An 18,508-nucleotide genomic window follows, 5' to 3' on the forward strand; every position below is an offset into this window, starting at 1 on the left:
TTCCATATTTGTATGAACATTTTATATTATATTATGAAGTCATAACATTTTAAATTGGTACTGCTGCCCTGTAACAGATGTACAGATGTTTATATTTTTTCATGTACAAAATGCTACTGAACCCAAATTGTAATTTTCGTTTTCCAGTATGAGTCAACACATTTTGTATGTCATGTAAGAATTCATATTTTTGTACTGCATGTGGTTGCCATGTCAACACTGGTTTTGTTTTCATTCTCGAAAGAAAATAAAAGGGATCATGCACTCATGCTGCTTAGCATTCTTGGAAAACTTTCTTGCAGTTTCACGCATTTTTTAACACAACTTGATAACTGCAGACTGTAACTAAGACGTGGGGGATACGGATCTTGGTTTGGAGATGTGGTTGAACTAAGAGCGGACTGTGCGCCTACCTGTGGCTCTCACTGTTCGAAGGAATCCCAAGTGTCTCTGGAATGCCACCTTGCTTCCCCCCAGACAGGCTAGATGGATGCTCTGACACGTTTTTTTTTTTTATTTTTTTTAAACTATATTTAGATTTCCAGGAAAACAGGCCTGTTTAAAAAAAAAAAAAAAATGGGTATGATGTCACTTGTACTCTCAAATTTCCATGAAGGTGTAGGTGTGCATTGCCTGCTTTAGCCAGACAGCTGTGGGCCACGGACCTGCATCGTAGTCTCGATTCACATGGAAATGCCGAAAGTCGTCATGGAAGCACAGCTGGAGGATCTGGGACCGTGGATAGACTCAGTGACAAGGCACATGTGATGGCGACCTTCACTCTCCAGCTGTTTTAGTTGGGTTCACACATCTCAGAATATGGGACACCCAGGAATTGCCTATAAATTGCAGCTAATATACAGTGCTGTGAAAAAGTATTTGCCCCTTCCTGATTTGTCAGTTACTTTGTTTCTCATCTGTTCTTGAATTTCTTTAGATCGCAGCATGATGTGTTGCTTTTTGAGTTCTTTTAGTGTGCTTCACTTTGTCAGACAGGTTCTGTTTAAGTGATTTCTTGATTCAACAGGTCTGGCAATATTCAGGCCTGTGTGTGGCAAGTGAAATTTAACTCAGCTTTCCAAAAAATGTGGTTAATCACAGTTCATTCATAATTTAACGGGGGGGGGGGGGGGGGGGGGGGGTGTGTAATTACTTTTTCACATAGGGCCAGGTAGGTTTGGACAGCTTTTTTCCCTTAATAAATGAAATCATCACTTAAAAAACTGCATTTTGTATTTACTTGGGTTATCTTTGTGTAATATTAAAATTTGTTTGGTGATCTCAATCATTTAACTGTGGCAAGTATGCAAAAAAAAATCAGGGAAGGGGGCAAATACTTTTTCCACAGCACTGTATAAGAGGTTTTGGTGGTCAACCGTTTGCCAGGACACCACAGACTATCTGGATTCTTAGGTAATGTGGCTCAGTTGAAGTTTCCCTAGCAGCTTCTGCCTGGGAAGATAGAGTCCAATACCCCACAGACCCCAGTCCCACATGAAAGCTATCAGTGAGTCTTCCAAAATTGAGATTTTATATTTGAATACAGTAGGATTTTAACATATTTGGATTGTTGCTTATTTTTTACTTATTGTATGTTATGGTGCGTATTGTTTTATGTGAGTCCAGTGTTGCGCACTGGCCGTGTCATGGTTGTTCAAGACAAATTTCCCAGAAATGGGACAATCAATTATATTCTATACTATTCTATTCCGTTCTATTTTTGAACCCACTTCTTGAGTCATAAAATGATGTTGTGTCATAAATTAGGTACGGGTACTGTATACTTTCGTAATTACGCAGGAATAACTGAGCCGTTCACCTCTCTTTCTGTCAATAAATAAGGATGGAATTTTGGGGTTTACCAAGAACGCGGATGTTTCTGTGCTGAAATATTTTAAACCGCACGGTTCTAAAATAAAATGACCTGTAATTGGGATGTGATGCGGAGCTTTCCGAGAAGAGCCTTATCCATAAGACAAACAAGACACACTTCATTCCAGAGAATCAACTGTTAAATTACCCTTTACGAATGTGAAAATGCAAAGCTTCAAAGAGACATCAAGAACCATCATCTCAAAGCACAGCAGGAAGGCAGAGGTCCACAGCCAGACACCAGCTCTCCGCAGAGGGGGATAGCCCTAAACCCCCACCAGCCGTACTCCAACATGGTAAGTAAAGACAGTAATCAAGCCTACAATGGTGTGCATTGAAAAAGGCGTCTCTGTTCGTGTCTACTGATTTATTGTGTATAGAGTAACTGGTCCCTTCACCAGGTTTCTTAAAGATCTGACCTCAACAGTTAACCATTCACCCTTCCCAGGAGACCAGTGTGAAGCAGTAGTGCACTGAAAAAACTCTATTTTGAATAAAAGGCTTTAGACAAGATTCAAGAGTTTATTGTCATGTGTACAGTAAACAGTTGGTTACACCATACAATGAAATTCTTACTCTGTGAATCCTCTCGGCAGCCTGTGACATAAATTGTAAGGACATAAGGAAAGGAAAACCCAAGGAAAGAAAAAACACGAGGCGTAAATCACAAACTTACAAAAATTACTATCAGTGCAAAAATACAAGAAACGCAGTTATATACATATACAAAGTGTGCAGTGCGCAATGTAGACATGGGAGACGTACACGTGCAAAGTCCTGCAGAGGCAGATTGGGTCTATTCATAGTTGAAAGGGGGTGTGTATTTGTATGCACAAGGTATGTGGCGTAGTGTGTGGTCTCTGATGTTACTGGCGTTGTGGCTGTGTATGTGTGTGTAGGAGGGATGGGGGGTAGTTGACACCTCTCGGCCTCAGCGGGTAATCTGTGTCTGCCGTGATCAGTATAGGCAGTGGATGGGTTTCCTTCACAAGCCTGATGGCCTGTGGGTAAAAACTGCTTTTCAGCCCTGAAGTTCTGGCTTCAACACTCCTGTAGAGTCCGTCTGATGGGAAGGGTGTGAAAAGGCTGTGCTGGGGTGACTATTGTCCTTGATGGTGTTAATGTACAAACTGCCATTCCTAACAGGTAGTAAAGTGTCCATTATCGGACCTTCGGCTGTTTCAGAATATCCAGCATGCATGGCATACCACACGATGTCATCTACTTGAAGGAGTGCGCATCAGGTCTGATACAAAGCGAATCGATGCGAAGGATGTGAAAACGACTAGATGATGACGCTGACTGCTTGAGAACATACGACGCTCCTCTCTTTCTTTTATCCCACATGCAAATTTTCCCTACGATTCGTGGGATTAATGTTTTCGGCTGTGCGCCCAAACGTTGGTCCCGTTTAAGTTAGATCATGGAGATTTTACCGCATGATGAAAAGAAGCTGACCGAAACTGCCTAATGCCGCACCTCCCCAGAAAACGCCCTTGAGACAACACATCCAAGGGGGCCTGCAAGAAGGAAAGAGCATAACGGTGAAGGGACGAGTACTGCTGGGGGCCAAAAGGTGAGTCGGAGCACCGTCACCCCCAATGCTGAGCTCCACGACCTGTTCGGCTGCTACGTTCAGTTTCCTCTCAGCTGTGGGTTCATTCGTTCAGCCAGCTCTTCGGGGAGTCGTTTCCGCAAATTTTGAACCGTATTCATGCCTTCAGACAAAAAAAAAAAGAGTAAAATTTAATTTTGCTTTTTTATTCAGTATTTTTTTTTTAATTCCAAAAGCACCAATTAGAAACAGTGCACTAACACGTGTTTTTAACGTTTATTTTGTGATTTGGAAGAAATGATGTAAAAATCTCCAAGCTGACTGAGCACATGGAAGAGTAGCTGGGGTACAAAAACTCCACATACAGCTCGTGTGATCTGATGGACCGAAATTCAGAGTTTTCGCCTTTCTTCCTGGGTGTGCTTGCTTTCATGACGCCCCGTGTTATTCACCTGTGCGATGGAATGCCCTGACTTAAGAAAGGATAACTGTCGGGCTCAAGTGTTCGAAGATGACCAAGCTTCTGGGACTTGAAACGACAGACGTTCCATATGAAGTCAGGATGTTCATCAGCACTTTCCATCACTTGCTGACAACATGCAGGCAAGAAAAGTCATACAGTTCCTGTGTGTGTGTCTATGTGTGTGGCTCCAGCTTCTACGTGAACCTGCAGTGTGGTGATGGTCCGGAGGCAAATGTGGCCCTACACTTCAGTGCCAGGTTTGACAAGCTCCCGGGGTACGTGGTGCTGAACAGCTACCATCAGAACACCTGGAGCAAGGAGTGCAAGTATGAGTCGCCTATCCCCCGCGGCTCCACCTTCGCCCTTGAAATCATGGTGAACCGTGACTCCTATTTGGTGAGCAATGGGGAGGGGGGGGCGGGGGGTGGCACACAGAAGCAATAGGAGCAATTAAGGAAATTACATGCATTGCACATACTGAGCTCATTCCTGTCTTTCTTGTGTTGCTACATTCTACTCACCCGCCTCTGCGCAGACTTCTGTCAACGGAATCTTCTTCTTGGAATACCTTCACCAGCTTCCACCCAGCAGCGTCAACACCATCTGGGTGGATGGTGGAATAGAACTGGAATCCGTCGAGTTTCCTAACACCAGCGTGAGCCCCCCTGTACGTCTGCAGACCGGCAAATCTGAGAAAACTCAAATTTTCCTCCGAAATGCTTGTCCTGTTCACAGGGTCAGGGAGCGAGAACCCGATCGCACTATGACACCAAAAAAAAAAACGGGCGGACCAATCAGTGTGTGTGGGGCGGTGGCTGTACCTCCCTCACTTATTCACTTTCATAAACCGCTTGTCCTGTCAGGGTCACAGCTGCCAGGAGCCTATCCTGGAATCATGGGATGATAGGCTACGAGGGCCACACCTTGGATGGGATGACAGTCCATTGCAGGGTAGCCACAAACACACACAACCTGCAGTTTAGTCACACATCCACCTGAAACACACCTTCGGAGTGTGTGAGGAAACCAGAACGGACACGGGGAGAACATGCGAACTTTACACAGGCTGAATGGGGATCAAACCTACATTCAAATGTAGCACAATGAAGAGGTACAAAAAATATAGGATATAAATACAGGAAAAAAAAAAGGGATGCGTCCTTCCGTCATCAGAACTGTGGGCAGGGAATTCGAATTATGAAGCGCAATACTACTTATTGTTGTCCCTGAGCTGAAATAATTTATTTTCTCTTCTCCTTCCAAGGCCCTCCCCCCGTTTTCAGGTTATGGGTTCAATATGGTAAGTTGCTATGTGCGCTAAAGAATGAGAGCGACCATGAATACTGATAGCGATACTCTGACCAACCTGAAAGCAAGAGCTCCTGAGTAAACCTCATGTGTCCGCACTCATGTTAAGGAGAGTCCCACTATCTTTGTGCTGCTCAACACAGCGTTTTAATACCGACTTTAACATTAATTGCGTTAACAATTAATTGTTATGTCCATCTAGAGATGCATGCTGTCACAATGCAGTTTTTGTCCTTGTGTCCTAGTGTGGGAATTGGAGATTGGTGGAGGCTTGCATGCAAATTTTAAAGTGTCTTTCAGTCAATATCCCGCAGTTTCCTGCTTCTGCACATGCTTATGTAGACAAGAGGCAGGGCAAAAGATAATAAAATAGTTTTCCTCTCTCTTTACAGGAATCTCTTGTAGGTAACCAAGGAGCGTTTTCTGTAAGTCCTTCCCTTTCCAGTGGAATCCGTAGCACAGGCCTGCTGCTATTGACAACTAAGAATTCCTTACAAAATACACTTATCATGAGTTTGGGAATAAGCCTAGCTGTCTTTTGGCCAATCAGCTGAAATTACAACAGAAGGAGGTCTACAAAGACTACCAACACTCTCAGGTCTATTTACATATGACCCTGAGATGATAAGTAAAACATTCAGAGTTTTACAGGTCTGTTTGTACTTCTAAGAGGCATGCTGGGAATAAGCAAAAACAATCATTTTTGAAAAAAATATCATTGACAGGTCTTTCTGAAGGGAAACACTTACGTGTCAGTTCATAATTTCCGAGATCTGGGACACTAACCAAGCAAAGTCCGGGAAAACTCCTGGGCCTTGATGTTTCCCTATAGAAATGGAAAAGAAGTTCTGGGCTCAGATACACCATATCCTAATCCTGACAATTAACAGCATGCTTGAAGAAAGCAGTATTCTGGAGGTCTGGAAAACAGCCTCACTTAATCTAATTTTGATAAAAGTCGAAAGAATTATCCTCCTTTCCATTCATTAGTTTGCCAATTTTATGGTCTGTAGGCTGGAGACTTGCCTCCCAGAAATTATTAAACTTAATAAGATTGCATTTCTGAAAGCTGGGTTCAGCTGTGATTAAAATGCGTCTTAGTTTAAATATTATAAATGTTATTGCAGGAGCCTACAGTAGTATATGTTGTAAAAGTAAGACAGTATTTCACAGCTCACCCCTGCTAAATACTGTACCTCTAGTCTTACATACCTGTACGTCTTTGCAGTTTCTCCAAATAACATTTCTGTCCTTGTATTCCTGTGACCAAGAGCAGTTCAGTTGTTAATTCATGGAAAAGGTTTATGTAAAACATACTGAAATAAGGTTTTTTTCTTCTCCCTTTCTAGGTAGCTTCTGCGTACAACCAAGGGGCGTGTTCGGTAAGTCCGTCCCTTTCCAGTCAAACCCACAGCGCTGTTCTTCTCTTGTGAAGAACTAACTGTTCTTTATAAGACGAAACTATTTTGAACTTGGGAATAAGCATCGTCATGTCTCTCCCGAAGTTCCGAAACAGCCTCAATTAGTTTAATCTTAAAGACAAAAAACTTTTTAGAACCGTCCTTCTTTATACCTATTAGTTGGCTTAATGTGGATTTTAGAATCGTAACCAATTCCTTGGCTTGTAAGCTGGAGACTTGCCTTCAAAAAAATCCTTAGTTTGATCAGATTGCATTTCTTAAAGCTGGGTTCAGCTCCAATGACATTTATTGTGGTTTACATATTGTAAGTGATAATACTGAGAAGCAAGAGTCTGTTTTAGTTATTGTCGCATTTTCGAATTTCTCAGGGTTTCATCAATCCCCCGGCTCACTGCATCTGTATGCATTTACAATATATTGGTATACTGCTTCTGTCTTTGTATTATTGTGATCTATGCTGTTCCGTAAAAAAGTTTAAATAAATCATTACAATGCAAAATTAATGTTCTTATCTCTTTCAAGGGAGCTTTTGCGTATACCGAAAAGGCAACTTCTGTAAGTCTCCACTTTTCCAGTGAAACTGGAAGTCGCTGTTCTGCTCATGTTTATAAGTTCATTATCATAAACTTGGTGAAAAATCCACAGCGAGAAGTAACTAGAACTGAATAAAAAATAAAAGGAAAATTTTTGCAAATAAAAATGTTGACTGATAAGCACAATGTCGAGAAGAAATGCGGATGCTTTGTGACGACTCAGCTAGCAAATCTTACTATGCAGCAGACTGAGCGATCATTGTTAGATGTTACCTCCAAACATCCGGACTAATAACAAAAAAGCTTGATGGGATGGCAGTCGTAAATCTGGGTTGCCATACGTTGCATATGTCGTAAGTGGAAGACTACCTATATCCATTGCTTAATGTGGATTTTGTAATAGCAATCAGTTCTTTGTTCTGTAGGCTGGGCACTTGCCCCCCCAGAGATCTCTGAACCTGATCAAACAGCATTTCTTAAAGCGAGGTTCAGCCCCAACGACACGTGTCCTGCTTTAAATATTATACGATACTGCTGAGAAGCTGTAGCCTGCCTTAGTTATTGTTTTTTTACACTTTCCTGACCGGCCCTGTTTAGTACTGTAACCTGTTGCCCTTGTGTTGTGTTATATGTCTCCATATATGTATTTGCAATTTCTTAGTAACCTCTTTCTCTATCTCTTGTTTTTATTCATGCAATTTTGTTGTTAGTTATTTAAAAAGTTTGTATAAATGGTAATGAAACAAAGTTTGTTTCCCTCTCTCTTTCCAGGGAGCCCTTGCGTACACCAAAGGGCAATGTTATGTAAGTCCATCCCTTTCCAGTGCGGAGGAAAACTAAAATTGTGTGTGTGTTTTGACTGTGGAAAAGTGTTGCGTGACGAGTGTGTCCTGCGGCTGTTAACAGCTGACTGTTCTTTACTAGACGACCGTATTGCAGACTTGTGAACACGTCTGGTCATCTTCCGGTTCTGGCTGTTTGTAGGTAGCGCTGCACGTTATGGCAACTCCTGCTAAATATCACAAGTTTTTTTTTTTTTTTTAACCATACGCTGCATTATTTATCTGTATGAATTTGCAATTTGTTGTTATTCTGTTTCTGTCTCTGTGTTGCTGGGACCAAGTGCAGTTTTGTTGGTAATTAATTGTAAAAAAGGTTCCAACAGACGATAATAAAGTCTGCTTTTCTCACTCTTTCCAGGGAGCTCCAGGGTTCAACCAAGACCTGTCTTCTGTGAGTCTTCTTCCTTTCTAGTCTGCTCCTCAGTTCGACTTATTCGTTTTCTTGGTCTAGCTCTTCTCTCTTTACGATGCTGTGCCCGAGTGCTGTTCCATTATATAATTTCACGACAAATTCCGACATAAAATGTATCGAAATACAATTTTTTGTCTTTCTTTTCAGGAAGCTTTTGCATACACCCGAAGGACATTTTCCGTAAGTCCATCCCTTTCCAGTCAAACCTGTAACACTTACCGGCACCTCTTGACAGATGACTCTTCCTTTTAACCCAGTTGTGAACTTGGGAAAAAACTATTTGTCTGGTAGCTTGTGAACTGAAGCCACAACATGTTGTTCTGACACTCTCGGGTCTAGTTAGGCATACCCCACCCCTCCCCCAACAGCAGTAAATTAGAGAGTTTTATGGGTTTCTTTATACTCATCAGGGGCAAGGTTCCATCTGTCCATTTTCTTAGCCACTTGTCCCTTAGGGTCGAGGTGGCAATAGGGAGAGCAGAGAGGCCCAGACATCCCCATCCCACGCAACTTCCTCCAGCTCACCCCAGGGATCCCCAGCCTCTCCCAGGCCAACTGGGAGATGAAATCTCTCCAGCGGGTCCTGGGCTGACCGCAGGGTCTCGTCCCAGTTTTACCCTGCCTGGTATACCTCCAACGGGAGGCACTCAGGGGGCATCCTTACCAGATGTCCGAACCACCTCGACTGGCTCGACTAACCAAAAGCAGTCATATTGAAAATATATCTCTTTCAAGTGTCTTTGAAGAGGACCGTACTTCTCTAGTAATAGCTGTACAAATCTGTGACACTAACCAATCAGTGTCTTCAGAAAAAGACCCAAGACTTGATGGTTAACATGCAGAATTCTCAAAGAAATATTGCATTTAATGACACATGTAAGAAAGACCAAATTCCAGAATTCTGGAATACAGCTTCAATTAGTATAACTTTAAAGAAAGATAAAAACACATTAGACTGCTACTCTGTTTGACTCGTTCATTTTCTTAATTTGGACTTAAAAATCACAGTCTATTCTGTAGCTCGTTGTGTTGCATAACTCTAACTATTGTACTGGAGTGTATCCACCATGGTAAGTCACTTTGGATGGAAAGGTGCCGGCCGATACTACCACATTCTCTTCTTTGGAAGTGTCTGCTAACTATATACTTATCCCAGCAATTAACAACACAATTCAATAAAGTTGTCTCTTTCGGTTTTGGAAGCTAGTCTCGATCAGTCTAAAGGCGGGCAAAAAACCATTATAATGCTTCACTGTTCGACATATTATTTTTCTTAATTTAGATTTTATCTTAGCATTCAGTTCTCTAGCCCACAAATCATTAAACTTCATCACACTGTACTTTTTCAAGCTAGATATAGTTCCAATAGTATGTATACTGGTTTAAGTATTATAAATGCTATTACTGAGAAATAGGAGCCTCCTATGGTGATTGTTTCATATTTACACGTCTATGTGTAAAGCTAGTGTTCTGTTTTGAAACTTCTTAATGTAAATCTCAGACAATGAAATGGAAAGAAAATCCTTTTTAATCTGGCAAACTCTATAGTACCTGGAATTTTTTTACACCTTTAACCTTAATTAGCTGATTGTCGGAAATTATTCATTTCAGATCATAACAGTTACGCAATTAATTCAGGTATCTCACTTTCTTCCAAGTGAAAAGTTAACTTTGGAACGTTTCGAATCGTCAATATTTAATGCTTTTCAAAAATTGTATCTGTTTAATACTTGTGCTGAATAATGTTATATTTTGATCTTGTGTTTTATTATGTATCTGTATGAATTAGCAATTTCTAGGTATTCTGTTTCTGTGTCTGTTCTCACTGATTTCATTTTGCTGTTAATTAATAAAAAAAGGAGATATAGAAAATATTGAGGTTTGTCTTCTTTTCTCTTTCCAGGTAGATTCAGAATACAACCAAGTGCCACCTCCTGTAAGTCTTTCTCTTCCCGTCAAAACCTACTGAAATGTTTTAAAATTAAAAACATTAATAAGGTCATATTCCTAAGTCCTTGATCACAGGTTCAGTCAATCAAATTTTTATTATGTATCTGTATGAATTTGGAGGTTCTAAGTATTTCATTTCTGTCTCCATGTTATTCTTACTGATTTCATTTTGCTGTTAATTAATTTTAAAAAAAGCTGGCCTAGAAAATATTGAGGTTTCTTTTCTTTCCCATTTCCAGGTAGCTCCAGCATACAGCCAAGCACCACCTCCTGTAAGTCTTTCCAAGTCCAGTCAAACCCGATTCTAATGCTGACAGTTAAAAACATTAATAAAGAAACTCATATTCTTGAGTCTTTGAGCACAGCTTTAAACAGTCTAATTTTCATTTTCTATCTCTGTGAATTTGCAGTTTCTACGTATTCTGTTTGTGTGTCCATGTTGTTCTCACTGATTTCATTTGCTGTTAATTTAAAAAAAACATCTAACAGAAAATATCGAGGTTTGTTTCCTTCCCATTTCCAGGTTGGTCTGACATACAACCAGGCATCACTTCCTGTAAGTCTTTACCTGTCCAGTCAAATCCGATTCTAATATTAACAATTACAAACATTAATAACGAAACTAATTTTCCTGAGTCTTTGAAAACAGCTTCAGTCAGTCTAATTTTTCTTATTTATCTATATGAGTTTACAGTTTCTACGTATTCTGTTTATGTCCATGTTGTTCTCAGTGATTTTATTTTGCTGTTAATTTACAAAAAAGCTGACATTGAAAATATTGATATTTGTTTTCCATCCTTTTTCCAGGTTGCTCCAATTTACAACCAAGCACCACTTCCTGTAAGTCTTTCCCTGTCCACTTAAACCATACTGTGTACACACACACACACACACACACACATTGACTGAAACCGCTTGTCCCGAGTGGGGTTGCGGCGAACCGGAGCCTAACCAGGCAACACAGGGTGTAAGGCTGGAAGGGGAGGGGGGACACCCAGGACGGGACACCAGTCCATTGCAAGGCACCCCAAATGGGACTCGAACCCCAGACCTGCCAGAGAGCAGGACCCAGCCAGTCCCGCTGCACCACCGCACCCCTCACCCCCGACTGTATTGTAATGTTGAAAATTAAAAACATTAATAAATCCATATTCCTGAGTCCTTGAACACAGCTTCAGCCATTCTAATTTGTTTTATTTAACTCGATGAATTTGCAGTTTCTACGTATTCTTTTTCTTTATCCGTGTTGTTCTCACTGATTTCACTTCACTGTTAATTATAAAAAAAAAACGCTGATGTAGAAAAGATTGAGATTTGTTTCTCTTCCTCTTTCCAGGTGGCTCCCCTTTACAACCAAGCGCCACCTCCTGTAAGTCTTTCCCCGAGTCCTTGAACACAGCTTCGGTTTAATCTAAGTAAAAGACAAAACCCATTTCAATGCCCTTCCTTTTTCACTTCTTAGTTTGCTTAATGGGGATTTGAGAAGCACAACTAATTCTTTGGCTTCCAACAATCCAATTCCTTCCAGCAATCATTAAACTCGGTCGCACTGGAATTCTTACACGTACGTTTCACCCAAATAAAAGGTGTTGTGACTTAAATATTTACAGAACAAAAATGTTGTTTTTCATAATGTTATTGAACGTAGGTTGATTACTCTTACAAGTCTGGCAAGGAAATGTATTTTGATCTTAGGCTCAACATGAGAAGTTCCCTCTGCAAAAACTTTGCTTGACTAAGTGTCTATCTTTCCTCCACTAGAAAAGTTCAAATTTGACCTGCATTTTTTTTCAAATGAATTCTAGAAAAGGTGGTCATGGTTCAGGGAGTGTTTTATCACCGCTCATGCAAAGTAATTTAGTAATTTGAGCTTGTGTTTTATTATGTACCTTTACGAATTTGCAATTTCTACATACTCTGTTCCTGCGTCCATGTTGTTCTCACTATTTTGTTGTTATAATTTAATTTAATTTTAATTAATTTTTTAAAAAGCTGACCTGGAAAATACTGAGGTTTGCTTTCTTTCTTTATTCCAGGTAGCTCCCATGTACAACCAAGCACCACCTCCTGTAAGTCTTTGGCTGCCCAGTCGAACCCTATTCTAATGCTGACAATTAAAAACATTATTAAATAAAGTCATATCCCCAAGTCCCGGAACACAGCTTCAAGTGGTTTAATTTCAAGGGAAGAGAAAAACTCATCAGAAAGCTCCTCCGATCAGCTTTTGACTTTGCTTAATGGAGATTTGTATTTATTTAATTAAAAAACGCTGACATAGGAGATAATAAAGTAAAGTTTGTTTTCCTTGCTCTTTCCAGGTAGCTGTTGCATACGCCGAAGGAACACGTGGTGTAAGTCCTTCCCCGTCCGGTTTAACCGTTAGCAGTGAACTGCTGCTGTTTACGGCTCTGATTCTTTGCAAAAAATGACTTATTCTGAACTTGGTAGGGAGCTCAGGTGTGTTCTGGCCTATCAGCTGAAGTCACGCTATTATGTGAGGTCTGTTCAGCCTATGCAGACACCCTTAGTGTTACTTACAGTATATACACCACCTGGTGTTCTTTAAACCTGTCTTCAGAGCTAGTAAAATGCATTGTGGTTTTAATATTTTAGATTATTAAGGGGGGTGCGGTGGCGCAGCGGGCTTGGCCGGGTCCTGTTCTCTGGTGGGTCTGGGGTTCGAATCCTGCTTAGGGTGCCTTGCGATGGGCTGGCGTCCTGTCCTGGGTGTGCCCCTTGTGCCGTGCGGTGTCGGATTAGGCTCTGGCTCGGGACAAGCGGCTTGAGCCAATGTTAATAATGATTAATTAATATATTTTTTTAAAAAAACAAGGGCCTGTTGATGCAGAAAAGCATTTGGAGGACTGTTTTGGAAAACTAGCAATGTAACTAATGTGACTTTTGCACTAATTAAGCTTTTGTACTGTATTAATTTGGTAAGAGTAAATACAAATAACTTGCAGTCAGACATGTTCCATGTTGGAAGATGCTTTTGTTAACACAGCTTTCTTTATAATTTTTACACTTTTTACCGCATTTTTGATATTACGTGTTATTTGCCTATATTCATTTAGCAGAGACTTTTCTCCCCAGCAACTTACAATAAATATTTAGCTGATACCTTATTCATCCAGGGTGACGTATAATGCTGGATACACTACAATACTGATGTCATTACCGTTTTAAATTTGGCAAGGAAATGTATTTTACTCTATGGCTAACACTAGAGGTTAATTCTGTAGAAATAAGTCTCATCTTTCTCCTCTTCGAAATTAAGAGTCGAACCGCATGGTTGTTCAGATGAATTCCAGAATATCTGATCAATATCTGCAAGTTCATGGGTAGTATTCTATTGTCCCCCAGGCAAAATATCCTAAGTGTTTTATCTTTTGTTGTATTATGTATCTGTATGAATGGACAGTTTCTCTGTCTACTGTTAAGAAAAAAAGTCAACGTAGAAAACTATAATTTTTTTCGCCTGTCTCCTTCCAGGTCGCTGTTGCATTCGTCCAAGGGTCATCTCCTGTAAGTCTGTCCCTTTCCAGTTAAACTGTAGCAGTGAACTGTCTACTACGTAATACAAAACGCCAAAAAACTAAACAAAAGAGTCCACTCATCTTCTGGTTCATCACATCAGACCACAGTGAAAGGTCTATTAAGGCCCTAAGGACAAGTTACCATATATACTGTAAAACCCCTGGTAACTAATAACACTTTCAGAGATTGTTTTGTTTATATATATATATATATATGTATATTTTTTGGTAATTTTCATGGCCAAATCCTGGAAATCCGTAAAAAAAAAAATATGTTGATTTGTCCATTGCTAGTCAAGAATCCAAATTCTGTTTGAAAATACATGTCATGTGTATTAATTACTCAAACATTTGAAGGGGTAGGTGGTAGCGTAGTGATTAGAGGTGCTGCCTTTAGACCAAAAGGTCGCAGGTTTGAGTCCTACCTCTAGCTGTAATACCCTTGAGTAAGGTACTTATTGTAAAATTGTCCAGCTGTATAAATGGGTAAATAATTGTAAGTCTCTTTGGAGAAAAGCATCAACTAAACTAATAAAAAATTTAGATGCACATTGTAAGTTGCTTTAGAGAAAAGTGTTGGCTAAATGAATAAATTTAAGAAACCATATTTTACAACTGCACCAGATCATGTTCTGTTATGTATTCCTGTAAATTTGCAAATTCTAGGTGCACTGTTTCTGTCCCTAAGTTGCCACTGACCGAGTGCTGCCGCTAATTTAAAAAAGTTGACTTAAAAGATAATAAAGTTTGTTTTCCTCCCAATTTCCAGGACGTACCTGAGAAGCCCAAAACCTCATCGTCTGTAAGTCCATCCCTTTGTGGTTAAACCCTATAATAATGCCAACAATGAACAATATGCTTGAAGATGGTCATATTCCAGAGCCCTTGAACGCAGCCTCAGTTACATTTATATGGACTTTAATTTTTCATTTAATGGGGATTTTAAACACACATCCAGTTCTCTGGCTTCTGTGCTGAACACTTAAGTTCCAAAAGTCATCAAACCAAAACAAAGGGGCATTTCTATAAACCTACACCCAACTCCAGTGAAATGCGTCGTAGTTTAAATATTTTCAGTGTTTTTGGGTTGAACACAGGAGGCTGCTTTCATTCATTTTCTTGATGGACAACAGGCATTTGAGAGAGTAAAATTACCCTTAAGACAAGTAGTAACTGCAGTGTATTCAAGCTTTAAGTAAAGGCTGCTCCTGCGCTTTGAGGACATTTGTGTCGGGAATGTGACGGGATTCGAACCTACCGGAACGGGGCTCGTTCAACTGGTCAAAACATCTCCGGTATGGCGTTTGATCCGTCCCTCTTTGCGTTCCTGTCGCACCTGAATTCAAGTTGCGTTTTTGATGGCGCAGAGAAACGTGATTGACTCTAGTGTCTTTCTTCCACTAGAACGGTTTTCAGTTGAAGTGCATAATTCAGATTCTGGAACATCTAGTCAGGGTTTCTGGAGCTTCTTCTGTTTCATGGCCACCCTTTCAAAATATTTTCATTATTCAACCTTTTGCTCTACTTTGTACGCGTACGTATTTTCAGCTTCGCGGCGTTGCGTTCCTGTGCCGTCGCTGCTCTGTTGGTTCATAAAGAATTAAATTAATATAGAAGCTGATGTAAAAGGTGATGAAATGAGTTTTGTTTTCTTCTCTGTTACGAGCGAGCTCTTGCATGTGCCCAAGGAGAGTCTTCTGTAAGTTTCTCCCTTTCCGTTCAAACCCGTAGCACCGAACTCCTGCTGCTGATTTTTCTTTAGAAGAGACTTAAGAACAAACCTCTCCGTCTTCTAGCCGATCAGCAGACCCTATGCAGACAAGCTCTGGTTGACTTATGACCCTCTAACAATTAACACTTTCAGATCCAGCTCCGTTTTCTTAAATAATTTACTAAAATCTGACATGAAAGTGAACGAAACGTTATTTTTCCCTCCCTTTCCAGACAGCCGTCGCGTGCAGCTCAGGGCCACCTTTGGTAAGTCCGCCCTATTCTAGTCGAACCCGTGGCCCGGACCCGCTGCTGTTGAAAACTGACTGGCTGTGTTTCCCATGCCAGGTAACTCCTTATAAGCTTATCATGCAAGGAGGAATGTACCATGGAAGGAGCATCACCGTCCAGGGTGTGGTGAACCTCAGTGCAAAGACGTGAGTCACCAAGGCCTAGGGCGTGTGTGGGTGCAGGACCTCGCTTGCTGACCATATACAGATTGACATCGAGTGACTAAAATAAGCAAGCATCAGGCCAGTGATCAATTGCATTGACATTTATGCACTTTGCAAATTTTTTCCTCCAAAACAACATGCAACTAAGCGTAAATTTCACTGCGTTCAACAACAGGCAGGGGGCATAAATGTGAATCTTTGATTAGACACAGCTCGGTTTTTAGACGCCGCCGGGCTTCTAGGACGCATTTTCCGCTAGATACAAATATAAGTGACGTACAAATAGGGTTGCAGAGAGACTAAAGTTACTGGTGCTGGGAGGTGTTCTGATGCTGCTTTTGTTTTTTACTTGATATGAGTCCTGCCTTCTTTATGTCATCTGGGAGTTAAATGCTCGCACCAGCTGTAGCGTAGTGGTTTGAGCTGCTGCCTTTGGACTTCAAGGTTCAAACCAGCCCGACCCCTTCGCTCTTCTGCTCGCGTGGGGGTCCCGCACACGAAAAGCAAAGCACGGAGGATCTCGGTTCTGGCTCCGTTGTGGTGGAACGCCCTCTCACTCAAAACTGCTGAAATTGTCTACATTCAAGAAGGGTCTGAAAACTCACCTGTTCCAGACCCACTTCGCCCAAGATCTCTCCAGCTCATGTACGGTGTAAATGTTCATGCACCGTAACTTCATGAGCATCCCCGGATATAGCCTTTATTCAGCCACTGCTCCGGATCCCCACGAGCAGTGGCTGAATAAAGGGTATATTTTAAAAAAAATGGTACGAGGGTATCAGGATTTGTCTATCCTGTGTTTTATATACCTACTTGAAGGATGAACCTCGGTGCAGCAAGTGATAGGTAACAAACTAGCTTTACTTGAGTCACATGCCTGCAGCCATGTCTCTTTCTCTTAATGTAATGCATAAATTGTGCTTTTGCTGAGATGTACGTCGCTTTGGACAAAAGCGTCTGCTAAATGAATAAATGGAAATGTAAGGTTGGAAGTTTGAATATCACCCTCTGCTGCCATACCCTTGAGCGAGGTACTTACCCTAAATTGCTCCTGTAAAGTTGCCTGGCTGTGCAAATGTGCAATTGTAAGTCGCTTTGGAGAAACGCGTCAGCTAAATGAATAAATTCCAAATAGCACGTTGCGGGACAGTAACTAACACTTCTGCCTTCTGCAGGTTTTTCATTGAGCTGCGCTACAAAAATGGTGTGGCGTTCCAGCTCAGCCCAGATTTTGACAAGAGCAGGGTGGTGTGCAGCAGCCAGAAGTGGCGTTCAGAGGAGCGCCTGCAGGGTCTTCCCTTCTGCAAGGGCCGGCCGTTCACGGTACCCCCGCCCCCTCGCACCGCCGCATCATGCCATGCTCCCTGACGGGCCTCTCGTCCTTTCCTCCAGCACCACCGTCCCTCAGTCCTATACGACAGCCGTGCATCAGACAGCAGCATCCTTGTGTGGACTTTTTTTCTCCCATTCACATCTCCGCTTCGCCGCCCGCTGGCCTCGAACCCTGACTGTGCTTGATCTTATAGATTTAAATCGGTAATAGATTATAGATGAGGGACGTGGTGGCGCAGTGGGTTGGCCCGGGTCCTGCTCTCCGGTGGGTCTAGGGTTCGAGTCCTGCTTGCGGTGCCTTGCGACAGACTGGCGTCCCGTCCTGGGTGTGTCCCCTCCCCCTACAGCCTTTCGCCCTGTGTTGCCAGGTTAGGCTCTGGCTCCCTGTGACCCTGAATGGGACAAGCGGTTCAGAAAATGTGTGTGTGTGTAGATCATAGATTTATAGCACTTAGTTAGATTTTTTTGCACAGTGCACTTTTTGCCTGAACACTGTGCCACGGGCACAGAGGTGCACAGACCTGTATTCAAGTGACTGCCGTGTGTGTTTCAGGTAAACATCTTGTGCGAAGTCACGTGCTACCGGATCTCCATCAACGGCATACAGACGATCACCTTCAAGCATCGCTACAGCATGCTGAACGAGATCGACATCCTGGAGATCGGCGGAGACGTGAGCCTCACCTCTGTGGAGTGCTGAAGTCAGCCGCGGCCCACCGGCGGAGGGCAGGTCCACTTAGCACAGGGGCATCGTGGTCACAGAAGGTGATGGGCTTTTAAGTCCGGAAACATAAAATAGTGTGACGTCGAGCTGCCCGCCTCCAGACGAGGTATCGGGCAGAGGTGCATGCACCTTGTTCCCGTGCAGTTTCTTCAGGTCTAATACGCTGAGCCTTGTATTTCTGCAGCAGGTCCCTCATTTTTGCCCGAATGCTTTAACAACCATGGTCTGCACAGTTTCTCTGTCTCAAATCTTACAGTGTTTCAGGATCTGCTCAAGTTCTCTCATTTTCTGTATAAGGTTGAAATGAAGTTTCTCTCAGGTTGAAATTTCCATCCTGTAATAATTAACCACTTGTCCTGCATTCTTGATTCCACTAGCAATTTTATATTTGTCAC

General features: G+C 41.8%; 2 protein-coding genes across 2 annotated transcripts; both read left to right on the plus strand.

The window, feature by feature from the left end:
- Positions 1–2,092: 2,092 nt before the first annotated feature.
- Positions 2,093–5,349, plus strand: LOC108921477 (galectin-9-like). The gene is made up of 5 exons (XM_018730950.2): positions 2,093–2,168; positions 3,360–3,448; positions 4,082–4,286; positions 4,426–4,557; positions 5,308–5,349. Exons 1-5 carry the CDS (start codon positions 2,166–2,168, stop codon positions 5,347–5,349), a joined length of 471 nt encoding a protein of 156 aa, XP_018586466.2. The 5' UTR covers positions 2,093–2,165.
- Positions 5,350–6,032: 683 nt separating this feature from the next.
- On the plus strand, positions 6,033–18,208 carry LOC108921476 (galectin-3-like). Its single transcript, XM_018730949.1, has 19 exons — positions 6,033–6,116; positions 6,548–6,580; positions 7,142–7,174; positions 7,924–7,956; positions 8,353–8,385; positions 8,554–8,586; positions 10,310–10,342; positions 10,596–10,628; positions 10,880–10,912; positions 11,164–11,196; positions 11,693–11,725; positions 12,393–12,425; positions 12,675–12,707; positions 13,849–13,881; positions 14,662–14,694; positions 15,837–15,869; positions 15,951–16,039; positions 17,233–17,380; positions 17,943–18,208. The coding sequence occupies exons 1-19, from the start codon at positions 6,033–6,035 to the stop codon at positions 18,087–18,089; spliced, it is 963 nt and encodes a 320-aa protein (XP_018586465.1). The 3' UTR covers positions 18,090–18,208.
- Positions 18,209–18,508: the final 300 nt, after the last annotated feature.

This window comes from Scleropages formosus, chromosome 25, assembly GCF_900964775.1.
Source record: "Scleropages formosus chromosome 25, fSclFor1.1, whole genome shotgun sequence".
Taxonomy (NCBI): Eukaryota; Metazoa; Chordata; class Actinopteri; order Osteoglossiformes; family Osteoglossidae; genus Scleropages; species Scleropages formosus.